The sequence below is a fragment of the Lactuca sativa genome, chromosome 4 (genome assembly GCF_002870075.4).
Source record: "Lactuca sativa cultivar Salinas chromosome 4, Lsat_Salinas_v11, whole genome shotgun sequence".
Classification (NCBI taxonomy): domain Eukaryota; kingdom Viridiplantae; phylum Streptophyta; class Magnoliopsida; order Asterales; family Asteraceae; genus Lactuca; species Lactuca sativa.
The window spans coordinates 45211190-45230038 of NC_056626.2; the positions used below are offsets into that span (position 1 = coordinate 45211190).

Consider the following 18849-nt stretch of genomic DNA (forward strand, 5'->3'; position numbering starts at 1 on the left):
ATGTTTCAAAACAGCATCAGAAGTCTCAAATACAAGCAATTCTTCCTGAAAGTTGGGCTTTAGCAGGTAAAAATATGATGATATGATTTCAGTTAGGAATACTAAGTGTGTGCACTTACATATTCAACTTCAGTCTTTGAAGGTATATCCAATATAGCATATATTTCATCTGATATTTACCCAAATGATATCACACCCGCTAGTTTTGAACCTTCAATCAACTATTTCAAAGCATGTATAAGAGTTTAAAGAATCAGTTGTAGCTTTTGAGAAATTATCAGCAACACAAATCTAATGAATGATCTGCTAACACTTGCTTTTTTTCAATAATATCTTTGTTTTTGCAAATTGTTGCATGACATGTCTGAGATAAACCTCGGTCTACATATCGAATCAATACCAAGAATGATCAACATAATTCATTCACTCAAGTCGGTCATTCCCACCCGCAATAAAGTCTGCATGCATGTTCGCAATCATCAAACCCCAAAACACAAACAACACAACAAAATTATATGATATATGAATAAAGCGAACAACAAACCACCCACCAATAATCATACAATCGAACCACAAAACCTCACTATACACACACAAACTCAGTTAACCCGTGAAGTACTATTAAGCCTTCCCCACCATTTCTTTTTCCCCTTATCACCATGTCCATCCCCATCTTCATGTCCAAGCTTATTCAAAATGACCTTTGTCTCCCTCAACCTCACACTATAATCCTTCTTCCACCCTTCAAACATTTGTTTCAGCCTCCTAAGTTCATGATCCGGGTTCAAATTGGCAGCATCTGTTTGACCCGATTTAACCTCAACCAAAAACTTTGCATCATCACCAAACACTTGACTCCTTTGTTCAAACTCTTCAGCCAATCTGCTTATCACACTCAAACCAGCACTCATCGGTCTCATATTGTCATGTCCATTTCTTCTAGCATTCCCATTTGCACTCCCATTTCCATCCCATGTGTCATCATTTGTTATATTGATGGAAGCATCAGAATTCCTTTCAGAAGTGGTATTATTATCATCAAGTGAAAGGCTCTTTTTGGCTATTGAGAGGCTTGATTGTAATGAACGCATTTGTTTCTGCCATACTTCTTCCATTGATTTCATTTTGAGCTCGTATTCTGACCACCTGCTTTCGTATTGTTGCAGACGTTGGTGTAGAATATCGTTTTCTTCTTCTTTTTCTCTTAATCCGGCTTCTGCTTTAAGGATTCTTCTCTGTAACTCAGCAAGATATGATGACTTCACCACCACTTCATCTGACTCATTACCCTGTTTGCAAAAATTAATCTCACTTGATGAGTTGTGAAATGATTTTATATTTTTATATGTTATTAAACAGAATCTCATTAAGTGTGTACCTTTCCAGAACCAAATTGAAGTAGTGCAATGTCCCCTGAGCATCTTCTAACCAACCACCCTCGTATAACTGAAAAAATATATATATATATAAGTTTTAATAACATAAATCAACACCATAATTATAATTATAATATCATTATGATATAGAAAAAATAATATACCAGCTTGTAACACAACAGTAGCGCCATGAATGTCTTCAAATCTTTTTCTGGTTATTTTTGATTTAATCTGTTTCTGTATAACAACAGCTGCCCTATGTCTTTGTAGCAATACCACAAACTCCTTTCGGGTTTTTTCACCACGAACATCTGTAGAAAAATATTCTTGTAATTAAATGATATCTCAATATTTCTTCTACATAAAAATAAATAAATAAATAAAAGGCATACACGACTGAAGGGTGAAAATCCCTCGTTTAAGTTCCTTCAAATACTGACGAGCTTTGTGACCTCTAAAGCAGCTTTGAACACGCAATATGCCATTAAGAGTTCGATTCCTTGTATCTTCAAGCTTTCCAATCTGACATATAAATTTATATATAGCATCAGTTTTTGTATAATTACTAAGATTTAATAAATTAACAAATAATCAAACCTGTCCAGTTCTAAAGAACAACTTTGTGTAACCAATTTGATACATTTCAGGAAGAATATCAAACTGGTGAAGAATGGCAACCGATACACTTAGTGGATCTTGCGATGCAACATGCTCTAGCAAAAGAAACCCGTATCTAATAATAACAAAAAAAAAGCAAGTAAATATTAACTAGATAATGAAAAACTATTATAAAAGAAAGGAAATAGTATGTATATACCTTCTTGCAAATTTCTGATGTGTCATTCTTGTTGGGAATCCAGAGCGTGAAATCCTAACAACTTCCAAAACACCACAACATCTGAGCTGTTGCAACACAAGTCCTTGATGATAAATCCCAGGGGATTGTGAGTTGTTTGGTTTAATGCAACGTATGAAATGTGGTGTTGTGCTTTCTAATCGTTGCATTAATTGAAAAAGTTGTCCCTGAACAAGATCAAACACATCTAACTTAGTATATATTATATAATAACTAGTTAAAATTCCAAAAATAATCTTCAATACCTTAAATTTTGTGACAACACTAAGCTTTTGGGAATCTGCTCCACCTGATTTGTGTAAAGGTCCAAGAACAGGCTTTTCCGATAAAGAAAGCATATTTGAGGCGAATGCTTGTGGAAGCTCACATGTGCAAGAAGACAAAAGTTGAATGGAATCCAGATGTAATAGGTCACGGTTTTTTTCTAGAAATCCTGTTGTATCATACATAACCTGAAGAAATTTTTTTAAAAAAAAAACAAATTTTGTTAACACCAATTACCATTTTGGTTAAAAATAAAATAAAGATGGATTGTGTACCTCTCCTGCATAATGATGAACTGTGAATGCTTTGCCTCGTTCTCCTCTAAAACATGAATTGGATTTCAAATGTTGTTTTAGTTTGGCTGCAAATGTCATGTCTGTCCCATTTGGGAAAGTTGACTCTTCATCTAATAAAGTCAATAGACCCAATGGTTTCTGTAATAAAATACAAACAACATTTTATAAAATACGTATTCCATTAAAAAATAATGTATTCAAGTTTTAGGTGATGATAATAATAATAATAGGCAAGGAACCTTTTCAAATAGGTTGAGACAATCTTGATTGTCTTCAAATTCCACTTTTGCCCAATCAATCCCATCTTGAATGTATTCCTAAAACATCGACATCAAATTTTAGTTCACGTTACAAAAAGTTCAATCGTACCAAAAAAATAATAATAAAACACCAAATACCTCCTGTTCCAACTTGAATAAATGGCGATTGAAATGTTGTTGTAATCGCTCGTTTGCATAATTTATGCAAAACTGTTCAAAGCTATTTACCTGAAAAAACGCAAAAATACATGAGTTAAGTTAACCATAAAGTATTTGATATAAAAATTACACACGCTAAAAAAGTTTTTATACATCGAATGATTCAAATCCATAGATATCAAGAATGCTAATAGATCTTCCAGTGCGACGCTTGCCTACAGCAAGTGATTTGTTGATTTGTTCCACCAACCAATCAAACAAACAAGAATATATTGATTTTGCCAAAGCATCCCGTGTGTCAATCGCCTGAAATAAGGACAGAATTTTTTTATAAATCACAATATTGTTTTTTTTTTTTTGTTAAAATAATATTTTTACCTGGGCTAGGGTTAGCTTTTGAACAATATTATCATTACCAACTTTCATTTTCCGTGTAGATAAAGCAAGCTTTAAATCATCAGCCTCACAACCAATTAATTTAGCCACATTCAACAGAGCTGCAATGCACAACAATATAAAACTTATAAGATGAAAAGCATAAAATATAAAAATAAAAATAACTATTTTTTAACTTTACCTTCATCAATCACAGGTTCCACATGGTTTTCATTATCAACAATTGAAAATGTTACATCTCCTAACCACAACACTGCTGCAAGCATGGAAAATGCATTTTCTTGATTCTCTTTGCTAACATGAACTGCATCCAGGGCTTCCTGAAAATATTTTATAAAAAAAAAATCTCTGGATTATTTTTAAAATTTAAATGATTTTAAAAAATGAAGTACAAGGTTTCATTCAAATACAGTACCACTACAATACGAAATTCTTCAGCATCATCAACCCCATTAATTGAATAGCAAGTGCTCTGCTGTAAGTATTTGTATTCATGAACACTCTTCAAGTTTAATTTTTCTGTAACAGAAAAATAAAAAGATAAGTGATAATAAATATTTTTTAAAAGTATATGTAAAATTCAAGAAAATTAATACATACCTCTAAGAGAAGGTGGAGCTCCAGCACAAAGCTGATAAAATGAATGATATGATCTTTCTCCCTCTGTGCATTGAACAACTCTTGACTTTTCAAGCAGAACTAAAAAAATTTGGGAATCACAAGACACAAATGTAACAAAATTGTCAGACTTTGATATAGTAAAAAAAATCCAATATTATAATATAAAAGAAATGTGACATCTTACATGTTTGGATCTTGGCACCCGATATTTTTCCAGTTTCACTGAAGTGAATTTCAATCAATTTTCCCTGAAATTCATTTGGGATATTATTAAAATGATTCATAAAGTAGCAAAATAGAACTTCATTTTCCTAAATATATAAAGAAAAATCAACTTACAAAACGACTTGAGTTGTTGTTTCTTGATGTTTTTGCATTACCAAAAGCCTCCAAAATTGGATTAGTTTTGAGTATCTCATATTCTATTCCACTTCCACCTCCAAGAGCAGCCAAATACTGCATTGCTATCTTTGCTGTTTCAGTTTTTCCAGCTCCACTTTCTCCACTACACAAAAGGAAATTAAAAAATTGTATAAATGCAATATTATATTAATTGTATAAACACTTTTCTAATGTGCAATCAAGAGAGTTTAACTAACCTTATTACAATAGATTGGTTTACTTCATCTACAAAGAGGAAAACACCAAAAAGAAAAAACAAGAATTACTGATTGAAATTGAATTACAAAAGGTGACAAAAACTAATTTAAGTATAAAAGGAAGAAGGTTAAAGAAACCTCTAATCATTTCCCTGATAGCTGTGTCAGCAATGGCATATACATGAGGGCTGTCTCTGGATTTACTCTTATACCCTTCAATGTAATCACTCCCATACAATGGAATTTTCTTGAAAGGGTTGATGGCAACTAAAACTGGTCCTGCCTTGGACTATAATTCAAAGAAACAAACACAACATGAATTAAATAATGCAAGCTTTAATGGCTATGAAAAATCGCTAAAATACTTACATAGATCATGTCTCTATCATATCTGTATTGAAGATTATACAAGACTGATGGTTCGTTTAGATAACTTAGTTGCATGAGATCGTCTACACCATCAAGGATTTCTGGGTTTGCAGGTAATAGGCTGTCAGAATTCACCTTTAAAACCTAAATTAAGAAGTAAATTCAGAAGTTGTGATTAGTAGAAGCTACATGTAGAAGGAAGGAATCAACACCTACAGGAGGTAGCTTACTTTTCCTTCAGAAAATGAGATGAGTGACTCATTCCCTGAAATAGATAGAATCTTGGCGAGCTCCCAATTCCCATCAGAGGATTGATACCATGATTGAAGCTTCTGAATCACAGTGAAGAAATTAGCCAATTAGGATATCTGAGTGAATTCATCGAGCATTCAGACAAGAAACAAGTAAGGGAGTTGTGATTTGGAGTCCAAATTTACCTTCTTAGCAATATACGAGGCAGTATCGCCCCATTTGGTTTCACCCCATGAAGAAAGAACAGATCCTTGAGGAGAAATCGACGGATTAACATCTTCATCATCCATGGAAGGTCTATCATTCATGAAGAAAGTTGATCTGTGACCATATGGTGAATCATCATCAACAATCTGATCAGTGTTACCATTCTCGGGTATACTAACAGAGATCATACTGCTAGTACTGCTTGTAGACTTTTCGGCTGAACCCATAAACCTATAATCCACTGGCAACGATTTAATTGACTTGAAACGAGGAGCTTTATCGGTCGACATTATTAGCAGAAGCCGATCCTTGAATGCAAGTAACTAAAAATGGAAGTATGGAACAAGTTCAGTTCTTAGATAACTAAAAGGATCACAAAAAGGTGATAGCCCATCTGCCCGAAAAGTAATAATCATTAACACAAGGTCCTACTGGCTGACTTATTAATGGAGGGAGGGGACCCTAAATAATATTGCTATAGTGCTCTTCGTTCTTCCTTCTTGATCAATCTCCCGACAACTTCAGCATCAAATCGAAATCAACAACGAAAAGTTGCACAATAATACTCCACTTCAAAAGAAAAACATACCCTCTTACCAAACTTGTTGCAGATGTATAAGTAACCTAACCTGTCACGATCTAAACACAAATCCTGAAATTCACCCTTTTAACACAGCTTGAACTCGATTTTCACCAACGGCACTTAAACCAGTCACAGATCTTCGAGTACCCAAGTAGTGAAACTGAATGTTACACAAGAAATTACCTCTTTCAACTTGCACAATTACTTCTTGAAACCCCCAAAAGATCCGTTGCCTTATCTCTACAGTACAGATCTCAATCCAACAAGAACACTCAAGAAAACAACAACCCAATTTCCCCAAAGATGAATGGGAGAAGATGGAGAGCTTAAACCCTAGTACGTGAAAGAGGAAATGGTCCAAGGCACATGGAGAGAGACGATGGTTGCCGCTCTGCTTTTTCACTTTTTCATTTTTTAATCTCTCTCTCCAACACACATTCTTTCTCCATAAAATACTTATATATATAAGCTTCTCCTTTCACCACACCAAAACTCACTAGCTACACAAAACGTACAACTGTTTCAAGACAACGTACAGCCTCTTACTGAACCATCCTTCTGTACAACAAAACTTTTCTTCTGGAATTATTATTCTTCTTCCAGAGCAAAATTCACTAACTCCAGAGAATCGAGCAATTTATAATGAGAAAAGTACAGGTATTTTAAAAAAAGTTACTCTGTGACTGGAGATTTATGGTGTGGATTAAAAGGTTCTAACCGGTGGGGACTTTACAACCTCCAAATGTTTTCGCCATTTTTGCGCACCAACCAAATTTGAAATTTTAATATTTGTGGAATGCGGGCGGTGGGAAGTCTTTTATTCGATTTATATTTTTATTATTATTATTTTTTAATTATTTATTGTGGATTATATTTTAGGAAACTTTTAAATGAGGCATGTGGCATCATTCAATGTAACATAATATTGTGGAGTACGATTTTTGTAACGTTCATTGATGCCGTTTTATGATCATAAATTTTTGTAATTTAATACCACATATATTTTTGAGAGAATCTTATTTTTATTTTAGGAAAAGATAGTGACTTGAAATCCTAGTACATAAGAATAACGGATGCACTTCTATAATGTGCTATTATTAAAACTTTAGAATAAATCTCCTTAAAATAGATTAGATAGATATACTACAGTTCAACATAAGTGTTCAAATCAAAAAAATAAGTTTTAAACAATTGTGTAACGATGTTATTAAATTTTTTTAACGACCGGCGTCTTAATGCTGATGATTTGTAATTTAATACTAGTACATTTTTTATTGGGACTTTAAGTATTTAAAATAAGGTAGTTTTATATTAAATGATCCTGAATGTTCCACCATCAAAGTGGTCTAAAAATCATTTCGTATGAAACATTATAAAATATAGTTGATTCAGATTCGATCTTATTTAGTTTTAAAATAGGCTAGTCTTTAAAAAAAATCCTAAATCTCCTTAAAAAAAAGGTTTACCAAGATTTTTAAATGACATTAATTGCAATTAAAAGAGTGTGCGGGAATTTTTTTTACCATATTTTGTGATTATATTTTTTCGTCTAAAAAGTACAAAATATATTTATTTCTTTGTTTGTCTTAAAAATACATCATTTATCTTTGGGAAACGATATTTCCACTGTATATTTTAATCCATCCACTTAACAAATTTGTATTTTCCCTTTTATGCCCTTCTAAAATCCGTGAATAAAATCCTCCTGTCCCTTAACTTCATTTCAACATTAATTACGATTTTATCCTCGTTTTAATTTTGGTTTATACTATTACCTTTTTGTTTTATTTTAATTATGATTTTATTTATATATTATTAAATAAATTATATTTAAATAACAAAAATATCTAAATATTTAAAGCAAAAATTAAATAAAAATCATAAAAATATACGATACCAACACCTTATAAACATAACATTACCGAAATCGGTTAAGGATTTTTATTTGATATAATAAATATTATACTACAAATAAATAAATAAATAAAAATGCTAACGGTCACGAACCGCAATTTGAAACAACAACCCTTGAGGGAGTAAGTTGCAGTTCGCTTTGGTTTTTAGTCGAACTCGAACCAAAACCTGGAACTTCAGTTTATGAAGTTTAGAAACTGTGTGACTTGTTTTTTTGTTTTGCGGTTTTTTTTTTTTTTTTTTTGGCCTTTTTACAAAAATGATCCATGGAAAACAACTTTTCCTTGTAGTTTGAAATTTGAAGATCGATAAACATTTTTTGCCAACATGAAACATATGTAACTTATTTATTGGTTTGGGTTTTAATTATTTATATAAGCAACAAACGTTTTTTTAATACACTATATAATACACAACGAGTTTTGAAATCAAATACTCATATATATTTACAGTTTTTGCAAAACTAAAAACCGCATCGATGGATTTTAATTTCAGTTTTAATTTGTTGGTTTTGGACTTTTGATTCATGCAATTTTTTCAGTTTGCAGTTAAGTTTTAGTTCACCATTAGTTTCTATAATGAAATAGTGACGATAAAAGCATATTCACGATACTCAAATAAAATGTTACACAACGAAAACATTCAAGCGAATGCATATCATTAAAAATGTTCAAATTATGCTTTGCGAGAACCGTTATTTCAAATCATGGTCCGTCACCGCTATTTTATTTTTGACCGTGATAAATGTTTAGATTTCCGTAATAAGTCGATGTGGTATATGATGTTGATATTATATTTATATTATCTTTTATTTATATTTTCTTCAAATTTAATTATTCTTTATATATATATATATATATATATATATATATATATATATATATATATATATATATATATATATAATCAAAATTCAACTAAAATAATAAAATAAAACTAATTAAGGCTCACTCGGTATATTTGGTTTTCTAAATAAGCTATATACTAAAATGATAATAGAAACAACGACAAATCAAAATAAAAGAATGTGGTGGTTTCAAAGGGCATAAAAGGAAAAGTTTAATTTTGTTAAGTGGATAGATAAAAACTATAAGTGGATTTATCACCTCCCTTTATCTTTTGTAAGTTCAAAATATTATTATTTTTGCCATTGGGTAATCACCCGTTAAAATGATAATTTGAATTTTGATTCACAAAATATTTTTATTAATAAATACTTTTAACCGTGACATTTTAATTTTTTAGATTCTCAACGAATAAGGGTATATAAAGCTTAGGTACCTAAACTCACTATACTACGTCGTTTTATATATATATATATATATATATATATATATATATATATATATATATATATATATATATATATATATATATATATATACCTTGAGAAAGTACATATATATTTGTTTGTGGTAGCAGTATTTAGGTATATGTATATATGTGTAGTGATAAGACAAAATTTACAATGATGGAAGAACTAGAAGTTGGTTAAGGTCTTTGGGTCGGCGGTAACGTCAAGGTAGTTGATCGGACTTTGCCCTAGTAACAAAGGGATGAATCAAAACTAACCATGCCATAATATTTACAAGTTTGCTATGGAGATCATGTGACAAAACAAAACCTAACCCTCATCATCATAATTCATAATCGCCTTTAGTTGACATGGCTTTTTTGGGTCTCACATACCAACATCACTATAGATGTTCATGGTCTTGGATCTTTTTCTACATCGTGGGACCCTCAAAATCATGGGGTCAAAAAAGTCATTTATGATTTTCCTTCCGTAATTGCATATTCGTATTTTTTTTGTTTCATAATTCACACAACTCAATTTCATTTCTAAGGTTGATGTTGGTTTCGTGAGGATGATGAACCTAGAGAATTTTAAGGTAATTCTTCTTTCACTACTAGAAAAACAGCATTTTACGACGCGCAATTTATGATACGCATTGATTCACGATACGCAAACGAGTGTGATCTAAAAACAATGTCATCTCTCTATAAATTTTAAGGATTTAGGGCGCGCATTTTTGCGTACCCTTAAATTAGTGTCTAAAAAAAACACGGAGGGCGCCTATAATAAAACGTGTGTCGTCTGAGGATGTCGCTTTATAAATTTTAATAGAAACGCGCCTTCCATCCTTTAGTAGCTGAGGGGGAAAATGAAATCCTAAAAGACTAAAATCCCTGCCTTCCTTTTTGTTCCTTTCCCTCTTGCCCTAATTATCGACGATCCTTCCTTCCCCCTGCCGACATTGACTGCCACCTACTTCTTCCCTCACACTTCGACCATCGTTACTTGCCATTCCCGGTCGTCGACGTCGATCAAGGCAAGCACGCCACCAGCCGACAGCCTTCAATCTCTCCTTCTCATTTTCTCTGTAAACCCTAATCCGTATATGGTTTCCAGTCGTTTCCCCAGAGGAAACAGATTTGATCCAATCGTTTCCCCAAAGGAAACAGATTTGAACCCTCTTGATGACTATTAAGAATTCTTTGATGATCGATTGGTTCAAGACTTTGACTATTGAATGAAAAATGCATAATGGACACAGACTTTCTTGTTCAACTATGGTTTCCAGTAATTAGACAAGGCAAACATGGGGCCCATGTGAAGGAAGATCCGGGCCCATTTATGTGATTGAATCCGCTTCGTATGTGTTCGATCCAGAGATTTTAGGGTTCTTTGAGGCGACCTCAACCCAGCAGCTCGTATCGGGAGAAGGTATTGCTGGTAAAGCGTTGGGTACAAACCAACAGCTCGTACCAGCAGCTCGCAGGTTGTCCATCATCAGCCACACACCGTGTTTTATAGGCCACAAAGACTTGGAGTAGATGAAATTGAAATCGAAATTGGTATTATCTAGCTGAATCGATATCGATTTGACTCCAAATTGCAGTCAATCGAAGGATTATTTGGTAAGGTGCACTCCCATGTATTGTAAAAATTGCTCTTCTTTCTCCTTTATTCATGCCTCTGATTTCGATTTTGATTCTTCTTGTATTCTCCTATGTAAAACCCTAACTGGAAAAGCGATACAGATATTAATCGTGATTTCCTCCTCTTTCCTTGATCCCCAATTCTACACTCTAAGCATCTCAGGTACGCTCCATTCCATCTCCCTTATTAACAAATTCAGAGTCATTAATCTCTCAACAAAAACACTAGAGGTTGGTTAATGGTTTCTGAGTTATAATGATCTTCTTTCTTCATTTCTTCATTTGTTGTATTCTTGCAGTTTTGGTTCTTGTTCATGCACATGTTCAAATAGGTTAGCCCCATGAACTTAGTTATCTTTTGTCTCTATTCTGTTATAGCCTTGTATTTTATGTAAATAAAACTTCGATAATAAAACAATAGACTATATGTCTATATCACTATATGCCAAATTGTTTAAAAGTTAAAACCCATATTTGGATTCTTTTTATATAGGGTATATAATCATTGATTGTGGATCACCTAAAAATTTCAACTATGTGGATCTTGATACGGGTATAATTTACACTTCAGATGGATCATTTATAACCACAGGAGTCAACAAGAACATTTCTTTACAATACACGTATCCAAACAACCCAATGCTTCCACAACCTTCAAAACATACAATGATAAACTATTCAGTAAGCCTACTGAGTTGTCATTGGAACAAATTTTGGTAAGTTTTTCCTACCATATGATTTAGTCTAAATCATCACTACAATTTGTTAAGTAGAGGCCCATTTGTTTTTATCATATATAGCTTGTTGAAAAGATGCATGTTCTTATTTGAATTATTTAGACTACATGTTTCTCTCTTACATTATTTTTGTTTCATTACTCTGTAGGGTGGAGATGATGATCTTGACCAAGCTACAAAGGAAGGGGAAGATAGAGATACATTATTTTTGTTTCATTACTCCATCACTTGTATCTTGATTTCTATGTAGGTGTCTGCTATGTGTTGTGATGGCCAATCTACTTCTACCTTTGTCTCCTAATTTCTGATGTTCACTAAGATTATGAGTTTGAAACAACACCATTTTTTATCTTACTGATGTGGAAACAAAAGCTCCAAAGTGTTTAAGGTTTGACTTTTTTTGTTGTAGGTGATTGCTTTGACCGAGGAACTTATAACAACTGCAAATGAAGAAGCTGCGAATTCTGGAGTGGGCATTGGGACAAGTGCTAATTTATCCCCTGGTTTTCACCGTTCTGGAGGTACCTTTTAGAATGATGGGTAACTTTAAATATGGGATGTGTTAGGAGACATGCTATTTAAACTGCTTAAAGTTTATGGGTAATTTTAAAGTATTGATGAATCCATGTGCTAACAACTAAGGGAAGTTTGACTTTAATGATAAAAAATAGCCAACTGAAGGATTCAGATTCAATGTAGATACAGAATAAAGTTAGACTTGTAGTAAAGTAATAACGGGTTGTTAAGTAAAAGAAAAAGGTTGTCAATAAAGTGAATAAACAAAGCTTTAATTTGTACATGAAAAAACATATCGGTTACTAAGTCAAAAAGTGACTTTTTTGATAAAGTCAACCTGTCAAATATCTCCTTTGAAAAGAAGTAATTTGTTGCTCGAAATGCCCAAAATAGTAACAATTTCCATCTCAATCTTGATCCATAACTAGTTTTACATCAAAATCCAAAACATGTGAAGGTGTGTGTGTGTTTTATGTGCATATCATGGTATTTATTTCCAATATCTATCACTCACAATAGTAAATGATTCTTGTATTATTTGTTACTTGCAGCGTGGATATGGTTCAACTGCCATAGAATTGTTGTCAAGGTACTTACTTTAAATCAACATGTTTATATTTTGGTATTTCCATATCTACCCCTTTGATCACATAGTAGTTAATTATAGTAAGTTCTTATAGTAGGTACTTTGAAGGTTAATTCACTTCCATCTCTGAAGAAGATGATGTCCAAAACAAACCAGAGTCTTCACATCTCAGAACCATTGAAGCTGCTGAGAAAGTAAGATAGGTCTCCTTTCTTATTAGTGAAACTTTTTTTAATTGGAATTTTGGATAAAACTTTTTCTGAAATTTGTAACTGCCAAGTGTCATTGATTGAAGAAAATATAAAGCTAAGATACGATCTATCTTAGATTTCATTAAGATGATGGTTTATACTTGAAGTCATACATGAAGTCCAACCATTTTTGTCCCATATTCCTTGTATAGTTGCTATGGGGGAGCAATGGTTTCCTAAAATGTGGTATTCACTTTATTTTTTGCTCATTATATTCTTAATATGTAAACATATATCATTTGTTTGTTACTGTTCAAGATTTGACAATTATTATCAAAATAAACCTCCTGGAATGTTGGTGAGCTGTCTTCTCATTTAAATATACATCTTTCTATCATTAAAGACATAAGTTCCTTAACAATACTTTATTGTGTTACATGTACTTTATTACTTACTCATAATATATACTTCAATCTGATTATTGATTATGTTTGGAGAGATCGTGTTCTCTGTTCTTGATGTTGCATCTGATAGGGAACCAAAAGTGAGGGGTCAGGAGTGAGCAGATGCTTTTACGAGCAATGCTTTACAATATTGAAGGAACTTTGGATAAAGTGCAACATGAACTACAGAAGGCGAAATTAATGCTTAATGAAACATTTACGACTTTGCTACTTGAACCTGCACTTTCAACAGTTCCTTTGTTGCCATGGCAGGTGGGTAGGACCCCTCTCGCCAGTTTTCTATCACAGTAACCTAATCAGTTCTGTTCTAACTAGTAACTTTTTTTCCTTTCTACAGGAAGTAACTCCTCAACTATTTGCTCGGTTAAGCTCTCACTATAAAGAAGATGTTAGGAAACAGCTCGAGGGCATTTTGGTCATGCTGGCAAAACAATCTCCATGGTCGATAATTTACTACACTTATTATTTATTGTTGAATGCAAGAAACAACAACATATTTTCTTTTACACGTGTATTATATCATCCTATTTCATCTCATTCTATTAAATCCTTGTACTTTGTTGTGTTTAGCCCTATAATTAGTTATTTATACTATGGGAAAGTGGTGAGATATTCATTTACTTTGTTTCATTTTTCAGCTGCTCAAAATGGCAGTGCAAGTTCTATAACAAGCACTCCAATCCAAGCATGGGTACAAGGAGCCAACAGCAATAGCAACACATCTGATGGTGCTCCTAACAGCAACAACAACACTAACACTAACACGACTCCCAATCCCATAACATAAAACCGAAATTTGATTAGAGAATGGTAAGAGGAGTTCTGTTCTTCTTTGTGCCTTTGAAACTGCAAGAGATGTTGCATGTTATGTTCTTCTTTGTGCCTTTGAAACTACAAGAGATGTTGGAGCCCTTAGAGAACCTAAGGACAAACTGGAGAAGTGAGTTGAAGAGCTGACATGGAGATTAGACTTTGAAAAGCATTTGAGGGTATATTTTTTATATTTCTTGTATCTAATTAGTTTGTAAATTTTTGTTACAACTATTGATTTGTTTTATCTTTCCATGGAACGATTATTTGTATGACGTTAAATTTTATGCAATAGATTGTATTTTTTATATATGATTTTTATTTTCTATTATGAGACATTAAATACAAATTTAATTTGAAAATTAGTAAATCTATAAATAATATTTTTTTTTAACATTTAAAATTATGATACACAAAAATGTGTGTCATCTTCATTTATGACATGGCCTTTCTTGACAGAGGCTTTCTTGATACGCATTGCATGTCATTAACACGCGCGTCGTAAGGTTATGACACGCGAATGCATGTCGTCTTCCTTTATCATAGGACCTTCCTTGATACGCATTGCGTGTCGTAAACACGCGTCGTAATTGCGCGTCGTAAATGAGCATCGTAAATGAGCGTCGTAAATGTGCGTCGTCTCTCTTTGTGACAGGGCCTTCCTTGACGCGCATTTGCGCGTCGTCTGAGCCTTTTACGACGCGCAATGAGCGTCGTGAAAGGCTGTTTTTCTAGTAGTGTTTTGACTTTTTACTTGTGGATTATGGTAACCTATTACATTTGCACATGAAATGATGAAATTAGCGTGGTTTCTGGAGGGAAAAAGCAAGGGGCCCAGTCCAACATACAATGGGCCCAGCTCAATATATCAATGGGTCCAACCCAGCATATCAAGGGGCCCAACCCAATACCCAAATGGGCACAACTCAATATACAAATGGGACCACCTTAAACATACAAATGCAAGAGTCAAAAAGACACGTAGCATCCTACATAATATAGTGAGAAGACTCACATCGTCGACGCAGTCCATAGCTAACAATTCTTACAATCAACGAATGAATGCTAAACACCTCTTAATAAACCACACAATGTAAACCCTAAGTCACAATCTAAAAATATAAATTTGACCAAAAGTCAAACCATGCCAAAAGTCGACGGTCAAAGTCAAGTCAAGGTCAATAATCATCATCAACAAGTCTCCACGACGTGGCCTCCTTGTGGTCACGTCGCGGTCACAAAATGCCAAAATAGTCGAGTTGATCCCCTGTTGCCACGTCGTGGCATCCAGAAGGCCACGTTGTGGGTATTGGGCCTAAATAACTTAATGGATTAAGTTATTTTTCTTCATCATTAAGATCTCCAAAGCTCAAATCTGATTCTCCTCAAGGTCTTGATGGATAAAGTTTCCAACTTTATCCACTAATACATCCCAATAAGCTAAGATCCTTAAACCTAGGTCCTTAATGGCAACTTAAGGCATATAGTCAACCATTAAACACTTAATCCTTAAAATCTCAATACCACAATTTCCAAAATGGTTTCCTACTCCAAAACCACCATAAAAATCAGTGTTTTATGGACATGCATGTCCAATGCATGTCTATTCCCAAACTAGGTCAAAATCATGAAGAAATGAGCTCAAACTTATTCATGGGACCAATAAACTCTAGATCTACAACGTATAACACCAAAAGGATCTCAAGGATCCACAAAGTTGCCAACTTTATGAGATCCATTCCTCCAAACTGTTGGATAAGGTGTCTAAGTCCATAACTTATTTGGTATATACTTGACCCGACCCGGCATGGTCCATTTGGGTTGCACTTCACCCGAACTATTTATGGATAATTTTATGAGAGTTATACACATATGTTTATTAATATATTATAAGTTATAATATATTAATATGAAGTCATGTTATTTAATTAGTCTTAGTCTTAAATTAATTATGAATTAATTTAGAGATTAAAAGGAAGATTAATTAGATTGTGGGCTATTGGTTTTATATAGTGTGGGCTAACACTCATTTGTTAATGGGCTAGGCTTGTAAGGAAGTCCATGGATGATCCATGGAGCTTTTAACCCATGGATCCTTGGAAAAGGAAAGGTCATGGGTTATTAGGGTTTCACCCTAATCATGTACACTATATAAGCATGCTTATGTTGCATGAAATAGCCACTAGTGTGTGTGCTTGTGTGTGGCCGAAAATTACAAGTGTGTGTACACTCTCTCAAAGTTTTCCAAGTGTTGGTGATTTGTGATTCCATTTGAGGCATTCACACTATTGGTGCTTGGCCCTCAAACTCCTTAGGAATCAAACTCATCATCAAAAGGTATGTAATATCATCTAATTCTTTTATGTTTAAAAGTACCCCATGCCATGTTAGATAGGTTATGAACCTTGGAAAATTATTATTTTGCATGTATTTAGACAAACATAGATCCAAGGTTTATTAGGGTTGCATGCACACTTAGGAAGTGTTAGATTGCTCAAAACCCAACAGTGGTATCAGAGCCTAGGCTTGCTTGTTTGATACTTGATGCAAAATAGTGAAAAAAAAGTTGAAATTGTTGCTGTCTGGCTGATGGACTCGCCGATTCCATGGGGGGACTCGCCGAGTTCAAGGCAAAATTCATCCTACTCGGCGAGTAGGTTCGTGCACTCAGCGAGTAGAATGATCAGAATGCAGAATTTCGACTTTTGCTGCTGGAAATGGACTAGAAACATTACCCTAAACTGTTTTGGTGTTTTAAAACTTGTTTTAGTTGGTGTAATGGTTGTTCTAATCCATTTACAATAGCATATATCAAAATTCCATGATTTTATGTGTTCATATAATTCTTGAAGTTTTGATGATCATGTTCATGTTCTTATGAATTTAGAAGATGATAGGAATTATTTGTTGAATTGTTTAGAATTAATTCTTGATCATTTATGTGTTTTAATGGAGTCCACAATTTGTCCTCAAGTTATGGATATCCAAAGGTCGCTTTTATTTAACACACATTTAAACACATAAGTTACATGAAAATGAAGTGTCTTCATTTTTATGAAACTTTAATTCATAAGTTATGAACATCCAAAAGTTTTTGAATTGTTCAAAACTTGCCCTCAAGTTTTGGAATTTGTAAAGTCTCACACAAACTTTAATTCCACACCCTAGAAGTTTTAAAAGTTAAAATTCTACCCTTATACTATTATAAGATTAATGGTTAATTATTATATATATGTATAAGAACAAGTCGTTTTACCGTTAGTAGGCCTCATTCACGAAGCCGGTCTATAAGGTGGGTATAAGGTTGTTGCCTATAAAATGGCAACTTAATGGGTGTCCACTCTCACCCACCGCTTGCTTGACTGGTGGAGGGTCGTTAGCCGAACGGGTAGGACAATGACTTTAAATTCTCATTAAAAGTATAATGATTATTATAAAGTAACTAAATGTTTTATTTAATTCCCAATCTTAGTTACTTTAGGAAAAATGTGAATTTGGTGCTAGCCCATGGAATTCACACTTTGTACCTTACCAAGTCGTTGGTGGAGCGTGTGTGGTTAACCGGCACACTAACTTGGACTAGTAAGGATCACGAAGGGTGACTTAATGTTTGTCATAGATCAATGGAGCGTGTGTGGTTAACCGGCACATTGATTGGGTGATAATATTAAGGGTACCAAGTGAATTGGTATGGTTATTCACACCTTGTTTTGTGATCCTCGGCATCCCAGTCACAAAATTTGAGAGGGCACACTCGAGATTGAAACATGCCATTGAAAAGTTCAATGAATCTCAAAAGATCTAGGAATTTCAAATCCAATTAAAACCTAATAAATTATTTCGTTTTCATGGTGGAAATTGGTGAATCGTCATTCGCCTACCTTCAAATATTTTATAGTTTGTATTACGGCATCCCTCTTCCAAATTATAAAATATTGTGTTGGGTCCTAGCCTTAATATTTCATATTGGGTGTTATATTAAGGATTTTGAATCAACTAACTTGATTTTCTCCCATTATAGATGTCTGGTTCAGACAACTATGATCTTCCCAAATCTCTTGAAGATGGTGTCCCTCAACATCATGCTTCACTTCCTCCACCTCCTCCAATTATTCTCCCTCACCCACAAGTTCTTGAAAAGTTTAAAGTCACTCAATCCCTATTGGCAAGCATAGTCTATGTGTGCTCACATCTTGGAGATAAAGTCACATATTGACAAGCCGGGAGAGTTGGGTGTCAAAGTCTCGTGAAAGTTGGATGTTCAAATCACTTTCTTAGTAACATAGTGAGTCTCTTTGGGACTACTATGAGGCAGACTATGACATGCCCCTTAATGATGTTATCTATTTGCTTGGTGTTGTGGAATCAACAATGATTTGGAACACCAGTAAAGCAAGTTTGATTAAAAGAACAACTTACCAAGTCTACATGGACATTGACATGGTAGCAT

The 18849-nt window shown here is 33.7% G+C and overlaps 1 protein-coding gene across 1 annotated transcript; it reads right to left on the bottom strand.

Annotated features, from left to right (window-relative positions):
* Positions 1-393: 393 nt before the first annotated feature.
* On the bottom strand, positions 394-6676 carry LOC111914688 (myosin-1). Its single transcript, XM_023910389.3, has 22 exons — positions 5634-6676; positions 5427-5528; positions 5197-5340; positions 4966-5116; positions 4828-4855; positions 4568-4733; positions 4413-4476; positions 4208-4306; positions 4023-4126; positions 3789-3927; positions 3590-3708; positions 3365-3517; positions 3191-3280; positions 3032-3109; positions 2772-2930; positions 2478-2684; positions 2194-2399; positions 1974-2109; positions 1769-1898; positions 1541-1687; positions 1379-1446; positions 394-1289 (listed from the first exon to the last, which is right to left on the bottom strand). Exons 1-22 carry the CDS (start codon positions 5943-5945, stop codon positions 600-602), a joined length of 3492 nt encoding a protein of 1163 aa, XP_023766157.1. The 5' UTR covers positions 5946-6676; the 3' UTR covers positions 394-599.
* Between the last annotated feature and the right edge of the window lie 12173 nt (positions 6677-18849).

Coding starts and splice junctions, on each gene's coding strand:
- LOC111914688 (XM_023910389.3), bottom strand. CDS start 5,945: ATGTCGACCGATAAAGCTCCTCGTTTCAAGTCAATTAAATCGTTGCCA. Junction 2,400..2,477: donor GTGTTGTCACAAAATTTAAG/GTATTGAAGATT, acceptor GATCTTGTTCAG/GGACAACTTTTTCAATTAAT. Junction 2,110..2,193: donor CATCAGAAATTTGCAAGAAG/GTATATACATAC, acceptor TGTTATTATTAG/ATACGGGTTTCTTTTGCTAG.